Raw genomic sequence first — 12821 nt, 5'->3', positions numbered from 1 at the left:
GCTCGCCCCGTCCTCCGCGTGCCTGGCCCGCCTCGCCGCCCTTCCTGCTCCTTGGGCCCTGCCTTGGCCACTGGGTGCGCGCGCTCCCCCACCCTCCTCGTGTCGCCGCGGCCGAGTTGCCCGCTGGAGCTGAAGCAGTTTTTCTAGGGGGGTTGCTGGAGCTGAAACTTTGTCTACCGGGTTGTTGTCACTGATCCAAGCGGGGGGGGGGGGTGCGCTGTAGCAACCCTACTTCCAGCACCTGTGGCAATCCCCCCGCCCGCACCCCAGCGTGACTGCAGTCCAGTTGTGTCCGTTTAAATCGATCTTGTCGGGGCCGCTCACCCCCCCCCCCCTTCGCTGAAAATGTACGTGAGACTAATCCAGTGTGTCACCGCTTGGGTACGTCCTGCTCCACACCTGCAGTGGAAGGTAACAAGGCCGTTAGTGTTCTCTTGCCTACCTAACCCATCTGCTGAAACAGTTATTCAGAAAAATATTGTGGTGGTTTCTGCTTGTAATCTGCCTGTAAACTGTATGTGGTACAACTATTGGCTTGAAGTTTTGTCTTTAGTGCTTACTGTGTTTCAATTTATGGTTCACCTTTAAAAGTATAGTAATAGAGATGTAGCCGTGTTAGTCTGGGCTAGCTGAAACAAATGACAGGACTGTGTAGCTCTTTAAAGACTAACAAGATGGTTTATTAGGTGTCTGAATCTGTGTAAGTTTTTTCATAGGGTTGATGGATTTCCGTTCCAAACAGCTAAATAATAAACCATCTTGTTAGTCTTTATAGTGCTACCTTTTAAAACAAAAGACAGGACTATGTATCTGCTTCTTGTCCAGTTGATCTGTTTGTTTAAGTTGTATTTGAAACGAGTAAATGTTAGCCAGAACTAGTAGTCAACAGATGTAAATCAGGACAAAGTAAAGCAAGAATCCATAAACAGTATAATCAGAAGTACATGATGTTCTCAAACTATGTAGTACTTTTTGTTGAGGATCTTGGTTTCTTCCAATTTTTTATATCCGTTATGTTGAAAATACATTTTAAAAATGAGTAAAAAATAATCCTGGAGGTCTGTTTGTGGTATTTAAAGTCCCAGTTCTTGTACTGGAAAAGATAAATGTATCCTGTTGTTGTGATATGAAAGGATACTTTCATCATGATCATGAATGTTGATGGGTATTCTGTGCTATTCTGTTAAGATTATTTTGTTGGTCAGAATTGTCTTTTTTGTCACAAACTATACTGCCATCTTTTTCAGACCGGCTCTCTTCAATATCTTCATCAATGATTTAGATATTGGCATAGAAATTATGCTTATTAAGTTTGCAGATGATACCAAGCTGGGAGGGGTTGCAACAGCTTTGGAGGCTAGGGTCATAATCAGGGCTTGACAATCTATGTAATCTACTTGCCTGTTGGTGAGTAGATTACATCCCGAAAGAGCCAGGTTCGGGCAATCTGAACATGCGCAGAATGCCGGACGGCACGGCTGGTGAGTGGGGCTCGCTGCAGCTCAGCGAGCCCTGGTCATAATTCAAAATGTTCTGGACAAATTCGAGAAATGGTCTGAGGTAAACAGGATGAAGTTTAATAAAGACAAATGCGAAGTGCTCCACTTAGGAAGGAATAATCAGTTTCACACATACAGAATGGGAAGCGACTGTCTAGGAAGGAGTACAGCAGAAAGGGATCTAGGGGTTGTAGTGGACCACAAGCTGAATAAGAGTCAGCAGTGTGATGCTGTTGCAAAAAAAGCAAACATGACTCTGGGATGCATTAACAGGTGTGTTGTGAGCAAGACACGAGAAGTCATTCTTCTGCTCTACTCTGCCCTAGTTAGGCCTCAGTTGGAATATTGTGTCTAGTTCTGAGCACCGCACTTCAAGAAGGATGTGGAGAAATTGGAGAGGGTCCAGAGAAGAGCAACGAGAATGATTAAAGGTCTAGAGAACATGACCTATGAGGGAAGGCTGAAAGAATTGGGTTTGTTTAGTTTGGAAAAGAGAAGATTGAGGGGGGACATGATAGCAGTTTTCAGGTATCTAAAAGGGTGTCATAAAGAGGAGGGAGAAAACTTGTTCATCTTGGCCTCTGAGGATAGAACAAGAAGCAATGGGCTTAAACTGCAGCAAGGAAGGTTTAGGTTGGACATTAGGAAAAAGTTCCTAACTGTCAAGGTAGTCAGACACTGGAATAAATTGCCCAGGGAGGTTGTGGAATCTCCATTTCTGGAGATATTTAAGAGTAGGTTAGATAAATGTCCATCAGGGATGGTCTAGACAGTATTTGGTCCTGCCCTGAGGGCAGGGGACTGGACTTGATTACCTCTCGAGGTCCCTTCCAGTGCTAGTATTCTATGATTCTTTATGCCTTTACTTGTTTACTATGGTGATAATCATGTAATTTCAGGCTGTGTGTAAGTGTAATGTTATAGTGAGCTGACATTCATAGAATCGTAGAGCTGGAAGAGACCTCAGGAGGTCATCAAGTCCAGCCCCCTACCCAAGGCAGGACCAATCCCAATTAAATCAACCCAGCCAGGGCTTTGTCAAGCCAAGACCTAAAAACCTCTATGGATGGAGATTCCACCACTTCCCTAGGTAACCCATTCCAGTGCTTCACCACTCTTCTAGTGAAATAGATTTTCCTAATATCCAACCTAGACCTCTCCCACTGTAACTTGAGACTATTGCTCCTTGTTCTGCCATCCATCACTACTGTGAACAGCCTTTCTCCATCCTCTTTGGAATCTCCCTTCAGGAAGTTGAAGGCTGCTCCCAAATTCTCTCTCCCCCCTCCCCCCCCAAACACACACTCTACTCTTCTGCAGACTAAACAAACCCAAATCGCTCAGGCTCTCCTCATTGGTCATGCGCTTCAGCCCCCTAATCATTTTGGTCGCCCTCCGCTGGACACTCTCCAATGTGTCCACATCCTTTCTATAGTGGCAGGGCCCAGAACTGGACACACTATTCTAGATGCAGCCTCACTAGAGCCAAATAAAGGGAAATAATTACGTCTCTGGATCTGCTGGCAATGCTCCTCCTAATGCACCCCCAATATGCCATTAGCCTTCTAGGCTATAAGGGCACACTGTTGACTCCTATCCATCTTCTCATCCACTGTAATCCGCAAGTTCTTTTCTGCAGAACTGCTACTTAGTCATTCGGTCCCAAGCCTGTAACAATGCTTCGGATTCTTCCATCCCAAGTGCAGGACTCTACACTTGTCCTTGTTGAACCTCAGCAGATTTCTTTTGGCCCAATTCATGGAGTGGGAATTTGGATAAATCTTGCATGTATAGAAAAAGTACACGTATGCTAGCAGAGATGTATAGTTAGTTTTCAGTATATGTATAGTTCAAAGGGATAAAGTCCTTCTCCAACAGTTTCATTAGGGTAAACTTGAAATTTTATTTCCTCTTTCCCTTGCCATAATCTATAGCAGGGCTCAGCAGCCTACTGCACGTGTGCCGTAAGTGGCACATGAGCCGTTTTTTTTTTCTCAGCAGCATGCGGGATGGGAGCTCAGCTCCTCCCATTCTCCATGCAGCAGGTTAGGTTGCAGTGGGAGGAGGTAGCACTGGGGCTGAGGCTCCTCAGCAGCATCTCTGGGGCCAGCCCCAGATCACGTGGCTGCAGCAGTGGGACCTCCAGGGCTGGCAGCTGTGGCAGCAGTGCCTCTGGGGCCAACCCAGGCCACGGCAGTTGTTGCAAAGGGCCCAAAGCCAGGTAAGCATCCAGCCTCATGCCCAGACCCCCACACCCTAATCCTCCTCACTCACTCACCTCCCCCTCTCCTGCTAAGACCCCACACTCCCAAATTGCTTTGACACTTTCCCTTGTTCCTGCACTCTCCTTCTTGGGCAGACACTCTACCCCGTCCCACTCCTGTACCCTCCCCTCTGATCTGGCCAGACACCTACCCTGACCCTGCTCCTGCATCCACTGTTGCTCCTGCACCCTCCCTCCTGGACACACGCTGCACCCTCCCTTGTTGCTGCTCCCTCTACCTGGCCAGACACCCTACTCCCAGTCTGCTTCTGCACCCTACCTCCCACCCAGACCTCAACCTCTCCTCCTTCTGCACCCCACGTCTCTTTCAGATCCTGCACTCCCTGGCAGCCCTGTCTCTCACACTGCAACCCTCACTTTTCTTCCTACCACAGAGCTGAAGGGGGTCCATAAAATCCACTAATTCCAGCACCCCAGAAAGGTAAATCTGGCCTATGGGAAACCATGAACCTCTGCCCTCCCTGTCCCTTCCTCTCTCCCCGTGGGGCTGGAGCAATAGAGGAGTAAGGTGTCTTAGTTGGGGACCACATCAGTGAAGGTTGGCGGGAGAGGGGGGGTTGGAGGAGTTTTTTTGCTTTTTACTTGTGTGGTCCCCAACTGATTTTTCTGTGGGCCAGTGACCCTGACCCAAAAAAGGTTCCACAATCATGCCATAAATAAAGAAAACATTGAAACCTTTTTTGTTGGACATAATATTTTACTTAGTTTATCAAACTTAATTTTAAATAAACGTGAGAGAGTTAAAACACTTAATCTGTTTAATAATTTAAATTAAACTCTTCTCCTTAGTTGCAGCTGGTTCAGAAAATATGGTCCCTGGCCTACCCCTGTATTAGCCATGTTAAAATTGGATTAATTAACTAATTGAATAGTTAATAGAATTTCCATCAACTGTTCGATTAGTTGATAAGGGCATTTCTTGCTTTGAAATGTAGCAAGAGCCTGCCTGGCTGTTGCTACATTTGCCAGGCAAAAGTGCCCTGCAGCATTCCTCCTTTGAAGTATACAAGAGCCCCAGCCTGGGCTTTTGCGTATTGCAGCAGTGAAATGCCACTGCGCTCCTGCCCCGGCCCATGGAACTGGAGCTGGGGGAACTGACTTTTAAGGTGGCTCCCCCTCTTTTCTCTCCCTCCTCCCCCTTTGCTGCCTCTTTCCGATAGAGGCAGCAAGTGGGGGAGTGACCAGTATGTCGAGTATCCGATAAGCTTTTGCTTATTGGATAGTTAATTCTCCGATTAGTCCTTTACATCTCTACCCTGCTGTCCCCTGCCCCCACCACCACTCCTTTCTCCCCCCAGCACGCATATCTGTGAATGTTTTGAATCTTGGCATGCCACTTCTGAAAGGTTGCCAACCCCTGATCTCCAGAATATTGCATCTCAGTTAGAACGTTAAAAAAAATCTGTCTTGTAGTAGTGCTGTGGTTTTTTTTTTTAAATACTCTTGTTTACATTTCACCATCACTATAACTGCTTACAGCTTTTGATTGACTCATTCAGAGTATTAGGATACATAGTCCCTGTAAATTGTACTAGAGTTTGATATTTGGGGGAGAGGAACACATCTTATGGCATAGTATAAATTATAGTTTTAAAAATAAAAATGGCAGTAACTAACCACAATAGACCACTGTTCATTTCTCCTGTTTTACTCAATTTTATTCTTTGTATCCTGGCACTAAATTCATAGATTTTTAAGGCTGTGGGAGGCCACTATCACCATCAGAAGTATATGAAAGTATGATTTAAAATCATGATTATAAAGCATAGTTCTATACAGACCACTTCTTGACCTGTAGAATACATATCCAGTTAGTCCACCTGACACATATGTATAAATAACAGTGTAGACCGTGAGACATTGTCTAGGTCAGTGGCTCTTAACCTTTCCAGAGTACTGAACTGCTTCTGGGAAATTAATTTGCCTTGCTTACCCCGAGTTTACTTTTACCTAAACTACTTGCTTAAAAAATCAAACATAAATCAAACATAAAAATACAGAAGGATCAAAATTGCTTACTTTCTCAGTTTTATAATTTTACATAATTATAAATTCAGTTGGTACACCATTATAAATTCAGTTGCATATGGATGTATAGAACTATACAATTATTATCTGTATGAAATTTTAATCTGTGCTAGGGATATGAATGTTTAATCAGTAAGCCTCACCCATTAGAGTGAGGCTTAACGGTCAAGGTTAACCAGTGAGTGCTGGAGCAGTTCTCTGCCTACTAACTGCAGAGGGCTGCTCCAAGCCCCATGTGGGCTGTCATGGACAGGGGCTGCTTCAGCCAGGATGCCAGAGCAGCTCCTGCTTATGGTGTGGAAGGAGGGCACTACATTGCTATGGTGTGGGAGGAGGGGAGGTAGCAGCTGGTGCTCAAAGGTAGCCAGCTTTTAATATGGCTCCTGGCATGCAGTGGCTGCAGCGTTAGGAACATGGGCCGCAGCCAGCTCCCCAGGAGCCGGACCACAAAACACTTGTAACCATTTGGGTAACCGATAAGCTCATGCTTATTGGTTACCCATTTAAATAGCTACACTCTTATGTCCCTACTAGAAAGAAAAATTTCCTGGCTTTTCAGTGGCTATGCAGCACTTATTTTTGTCTCTTAAATGTTATGTTGGATTTTAGGCCTGTAACTGGTTAGTATTTTTGGGGAGGTGATGGAGAGACATGTTATACAGATTCACATTTGAGTATAGAGTGTCTCAAATGCTTATTTTTCTTTCCTTGTCTACAGTAAACAGAATATCAAGGATTAAGTTCCTCTCCCAAATAGAAGCTTCTATTTACAAGAACAGAAATTTATTTTGAGCATTTTTGTCTTGTTTACAAATGACTGAAATTCTTCAATAGTTAGTTAGCTGTATAGATGTGCAAAGGACTGCATTATTAGTTTGTGAAAACTAATAATTTGTTATATTTAAAAGAGCTTACAGTTGGGCTGTGATATGAGCTCAAGTTTACAACACCTCAGACACACAACTAGATGAACAGAAGAACTACAACTGCATAATCACCTTCCATTGTCTGTAGGGTAATACAGTTCCTTAGATTAGGGCAGAGGATAGAGATTGGGCAATATGCTGCCTATACCACTTATCTGTACATGTTTCATAAAACAAAGGTTGTAGTGTTTTAATTGCTATTAAATGTGTTTTCTTAGGTGTAGAGAAAATCCTGAAACTTCCACTGGAGGATCATATGCTCTGTGACATACACAAGTAACAGGCTTAACTTTTTTGCTTGGTCTGTCAAGCGCACAGAAGCGGCTCTTCGTTATTTTAGTAAGTGTAGCTTTTTAACTAAAATGTTGTCATTATACTACCATTTACTGATCAATCTTCAACATAAATAAGAAGCACCCTTCCCTGAAAGGGATGCCGTCAAGGAATTCGATGGAATGATTTTCAAATCTCACCCCTTAACCAACATAGCTATGGTGGCAAAAGTCTTACTGGAGATGCAGTTGTATTTTCAAGTAAGTCCTTACACCATTATAACCTTTCTTGTTCAGGGAACTGTAAAAGCTAGACTAGCAAAAGAAATGTTGCTGGTATAACCTGTCTCCTGTTAGGTGGATTTTTTGCTATACCTCTGTCTATCTAGGGCTTCAGTTACTGTCCCATAGCTGCTAATTCTAAATTGTAGCACTTCTCAGAACAACACTCATTTTGCAATATTGTTTTCTTAGCCGCGAATGTAAGAGGCCTGTAGAAGAAATCACTCTGATTCTTTAAGGGACAGTGACATCAGGTTTGCAAGAACAAACAAGTTTTAAACTAGAGATGTTAAAAAGCTTTACACGTAGGAGGAGGCAGCTCCCCAAGAGACGGTGTACGTGGGGAGCTGCCTTGTGTCAGAGGCAGCAGCGTGGACGTGGGGGGCAGGCGAGAGTCAGTGCTTGCGGGAAACCTGCTTAAAAGTTGGTCCTCTTTTTTCCCTTCCCCCCCACCCCCCGCTGAACACTGGTTCCTGTCTCCGCTGCTTTCCCAGAGCGGGGACAGCCTGCATGTAAAAGTGTAACAAATGAACCTGGGCTCATTGGTTTACTTATGTCGGATCCGCAGTTACGAACGGGGCTTTTCTCGCCCTGGAGGACGGGAGCGGCAGGATGCCCAGATGCGCCGCGGTCCGCCGCCCCCGTCCTCTGGGGCGAGAAAACCTGCTCCCCGTCTCCCTGATCTGCAGGGAGATGGGGAGCAAAGCCTGGGAGCACGCCCACAGCGGGACAGCCCAGGCGCGCCTGGACTGTCCCGCTGCCCGCGTGCTCTGCGGCTTTGCTCCGCGTCTCCCAGGTCAGCAGACCAGGGAGACGGAGCAAAGCTGTGGAGGACTTGGGCAGTCCCACCACCCCGTCTCCCTGGTCTGCTGGGGGGGGTGCAGCTAGTGCCCTCCCGCCCCTCCCAGCAGACCAGGCTTTTCTTGCTTACACCTGGGGTAGAGCAGCTGGGGGCTGCCGGGTTGGTCCCGCAGCGCCGCTCCCCAGGAACTCTGCCTCAGGCTTCCTGTAGTCAGCCGCTGGTAAGTTTCAGCAGCGGCTGAATCAGGACGCCTGGGGCAGAGCAGCTGGGGTGCTGCCGGGTTGCTCCAGTAGCGCCGAGGAGCCGTGCTACTGGAGCAACCCAGCAGCACCCCAGCTGCTCTGCCCCAGGCGTCCCCAAGTCAGCCGCTGCTGAAACTGACCAGCGGCTGACTACAGGAAGCCTGAGGCAGAGTTGCTCTGCCCCAGGCTTCCTGGAATCAGCCGCTGATCAGTTTCAGCAGCAGCTGACTTGGGGACGCCTGGGTTTCTTAAGTTGAATCTGTATGTAAGTCGGAACTGGCGTCAAGATTCAGCTGCGGTTGAAACTGATCAGTTTCAGCAGCGGCTGACGCCAGTTCCGACTTACATACAGATTCAACTTAAGAACAAACCTACAGTCCCTATCTTGTACGTAACCCGGGGACTGCCTGTATCATGTCCCTAATTTAAACAGAATAGTTTTATTCTTAATTCCCCATTTAACTAATTTCAGTATGCATATTCTCCCAGAACTCATTAAGGATAGGGCACGCTTGCAGAATTCCTGTACCTCACATTTTTAGTAAGCATCCATACTATTGCCATCACCCTTATGCTACCCCTGCAGTGCTTCTGGCCCCACCACCAAACCTCTCTGTCCCTGGACTCTGGTACTAGAACAGATATAAGCAAATAGTCATGTAAACAATTAACTGATCAGCCTGGGCTTATTGGTTAATCCAGCCAACTACACACACTTCTCCTCCCCCGCCCTCCTTCTGCTGCTTCTGTATCAGAGGTAGCAAAGAGCGGGGTAGGTGGGAGCCAATTTTTAAGCTGACTCCCCAAGAGCACCAGATCCTATGGAGCCACCTGCCCTTTGCCCCCCTCGCTGCTGCCTCTGATAGACAGCAGCTCAGAGAGTGAGAGGCAAGCAGGAGCTGGTACTGGGGAGCTGGCTCCGTGTAGCTGCCTGCTTCCTGTTGCTGCCTTCCACAGAGGAATCGGGGGTGCTTGGGGGAGCTGTCTTTTAAGTAGTGGGTTTGTGGACCCACCTCCTCCCTGCTGCCTCTGTATCAAAGGCGGCAGCAGCAGGGGAGGCAGGATGCTGGAGCAGCCCCTGTCCATTATGGCCCGGCCTCATTGCAGACAGAGGCTGTTCCATAGGATGCCAGTGCAGCCTGTATCCATGGGGACCTCTTGCCCACCACAGTCAGAGGTTGATGCTGTCCCCCTTGTGGACCGGCTCCCACCTGCAACCCCGCTCTGCTTCCTCTGATACAGAGGGAGCAGCACAGAGCAGCAGGGGGCTCCCAAGGAATGGGGCCAGATGATGCTGACCCTGCCCTCGGGACCATAGAATAGTCGTGTAACTGCTAAGATTGTGTGGTTACATGATTAAATAAAAAGATATCTAATGTACATATTGTGAATAAAAAGCAAGCAGCATTATCTCCTATAAATGTAAACTTGTTTGTTTTAGTGATGGATTGATTTCTAAAGATTTATGTACAAATTAGACTCTCAAGAGATTGCACTACAGTACTTGTAGGAGAAGAATTGCAAAATATTTTCTTTGTAATTTTCTTTGCAAATATTTGTAATAAAATATAAAGTGAGCAATATAGGCTTTGTATTCTGTGTTGTCATTGAATGTATTTTGAAAACGTAGAAAAACCTCTGGAAATATTTAATACACTTCAGTTGCTCTTCTACTATTGTTTAACAGTGCATTTAAAACTGATTAATCGTGATTAACTTGAGTTAATTGCATGAGTTGATTGCAGTTAATTGCAACCCTAATTATTTTCCTTTGAATATGGAAATAATTCGTTGTTTTCTTACAGGTTTGTTTTTGGTCAGAAACTTAATAGTTTTGGATCTAACTAGAAGCCTGGTTATTTGAAAAGCGATTATTGGGTAGACCAGGATAAAAATTTAGGTTCTTTTTAAGAATCTTCCTGTATTAATCGTTAATTTTAAAAAATTCAAGGACAAAGTGACTTCATTTGTATTTAAACATTTTGCCAGCCACTTTGGAAGTCCAAGCATTACAGCTCATAGTCATGCCTTACAATTGGAAGGTGCAACTGAGTCAAAATGAACAACTGTTTTTACTAATCAAACAGGGATGTATTCAAATTAATGACTTTTTTTAAAAAATAAAAGAAATTGACAGCCTATTTTAAATAGATTTATAATTAAAGAAAAAAGCATTTAATTTATATATAGTTCAGTTAAGAAAAAAAGTTTTAAGGCCTACATGTAAACTTTTAAAATAAAAAAGCCATACATTTTTGTTCTTGAGGTTTAAAAGAGCCACTCAACTGAAGGAAGGTATTGGCTATACACCTGCTCCCAGAGTTTGTTGAAGTGGTAAGCAAGTTTTTGGCAGAAATAACATTTTCGGTTAATACAGAGAGGGAATTTTCTTCATTTCACTTTATTAAACAAGTTTAGTTTAATGAGTACAGTGGGGGGAGTTGAGCAAGGACTCTAACAGTAAACAGTTGTCATTTCCTTAATTACTTTCTTTACTGATTAAATTTTTTTAAGTAGGATGTAAAATACTGTTCAGTTTTAACTGGTCAAGTGTTACCTTTAACTGGTTAACTAATTAACTTGGGTGGGAGCTCTCCAGCCCACTTGGGCTGGAACACTGCCCCAAATGTGGTCAGGGGCTGCTTTGGCACACATACACGCATACACACCCACCTATAGCGGGCCCTGTGGGGCTGGAGCACCTCCTTCCTGTGGCAGATGGAGGGCTGCTCCAGCCCCCACCAGTTAACTGTAACCAGTACAAGCTGGCTCCCCACAATCACTGGCTCCTGCCTGCTTCTCCCCCATGCTACAAAGGCAGCAGCACAGGGGGGGGATGAGGGCTGTGTGTAACCATGAAGATTAACACATGAGCCCAGGCATATCACATTCTTATTCTCAACCACATTCCTCATAAACTGAGATATGAGTACTCAATCCCCCGGGCTAGCTATGTTAATGATGGTTGAAAAACAAGGATGGATACCCCAGCTTCCCACTGACATTTCATGGAACTCTCAGGAAGATGGTTGGTGATAGTCTCACCCTTCTCTAGGCCATCTGTTCAGATGAAGAGCCTGAGTGGAGTCCAGGAGCTTTATAAGTCCTAGATGTGGCTGGGGGAGAACTCTCCCTTAGCAGGAAATGAAGAGGATGACCACAGACTCCCTGTGGTCGATTACACTGGCTCTATCCTGGAGAATATCTTAGAATTGGTATGGCACAAATATGAATTGAAAGTTTTGTGAGTCCACACAGTGCCTCTAACCCTGTGCATTTACTTCCAGCTATCATACAGTAAAGGTCTCAAAGAAAGATTTAAAGACAATCGAAGGAAGCTTTGGAAGCACTTGACGGTTTATCAACTAATGATACTACTGTTGTGTACTCAGTGGAAATCTGATTTTATTTAAAAGAAAACATTGCAATCACACAAGCACAGAAACGGTTAACAAGTTTCAGATAACTTATTTGCCCTTTCCCTTGCTTAAATAAAATGTCTTGACCCCCAAATTGGTCATAAGTAGAGACTAGAACAGGTGAAAAAGGCTGACATCTAAGTGCTGGAACATGACTCAATTTTTTCAGCATTGAAAATTGAAGGTCCGTACCTGTACTTCAAATTCAGTTTAGAATAGGATGCATCACAGATTGTTACTTCAAAATGTATTTCTGAGGTTTTTCTATAGAAAAGAGCAGAATTCAGGAACTGAATAGGAGTAGAAAGGTTTTCTTCTAAGTTGTGCTTTATTTGTTCTAGAGATTGTGCAGGTATTCAGAATATGATCAGTTGGATTCTTTGGCCTTTGTTCCCCCTCCACTTGGATTTGACTTTTTCTCAGAGGGACTCTGGTGCCTTGTTGGGCTTCTTTGCTATGGTTGCTTCTGGACTGAGAAGAAAAAAAAGTGCTTCTCTTCTAAAACAACCTACTTAAGACCGCCTCTCTTCTATTTTCTTCATTCAGATGTTAGCTTGCTGCTAATGGGTGTAAGCAAACTGGATGTTCTGTACCGACGGCTTCTCCTCACTAAACTTTTCATCCGAGGATGGGGAAGACCAGATGATCTGAAAAGGTGATTATTTTTCTGCACAAATATAAAATAATAGAATATTTCATACTGTTAGTCTAAGTACATTTATTTTAAAGACTATGAACAAATAAATGTTTTTCACTAAAGGACTAATGAGACTTCAGAAACTAAATACATTTTAATTTTTAAATTAATGCATTTTTATACACTGAACTATTTTATGGTAAGGGAAAATTATACAATACCGTAAAACCATATATGTTCTTATGTTCATGTGTACTGTAAAGTTTGATAGGTTACTCTTTTCCCCCAACAGTCTGTCTGAATCATCTGTTTAGTAGAGTTGTGCAAATTCAAACAAAAATCAAATTTCAAAATTTCCGGCAAACCAAATTGTTGGAAACATTTTGTTTTGGGTAAATCATAATATTTAATTTTGTTTGACTATTATAAA

At 44.2% G+C, this 12821-nt stretch overlaps 1 protein-coding gene across 6 annotated transcripts in view; it reads left to right on the top strand.

Moving 5' to 3' along the window:
* Window positions 1-12821, top strand: part of ABHD18 (abhydrolase domain containing 18) — a 40773-nt gene that overhangs the window by 161 nt on the left and 27791 nt on the right. For 2 of the 6 annotated variants that reach the window (XM_089778001.1, XM_089777998.1), the window contains exons 2-3: window positions 6956-7076; window positions 12301-12409. Coding sequence is in view for 4 of the 6 variants with exons in the window: in XM_089777998.1 (XP_089634124.1) it covers window positions 12318-12409 (92 nt within the window). In the remaining 2 variants the exon portion in view is untranslated. Of the gene's footprint in view, window position 1; window positions 412-6955; window positions 7077-12300; window positions 12410-12821 lie in introns of those variants that run through there. The other 4 variants (XM_089777997.1, XM_089778002.1, XM_089777999.1 and 1 more) reach the window with 3 other exon arrangements.

The sequence above is a fragment of the Pelodiscus sinensis genome, chromosome 4, assembly GCF_052426305.1.
Source record: "Pelodiscus sinensis isolate ZL-2025 chromosome 4, ASM5242630v1, whole genome shotgun sequence".
In the NCBI taxonomy this organism is placed as follows: Eukaryota; Metazoa; Chordata; order Testudines; family Trionychidae; genus Pelodiscus; species Pelodiscus sinensis.
Note: the sequence above shows the minus strand (reverse complement) of the source record. Positions and strands in the feature narration are given on the sequence as shown.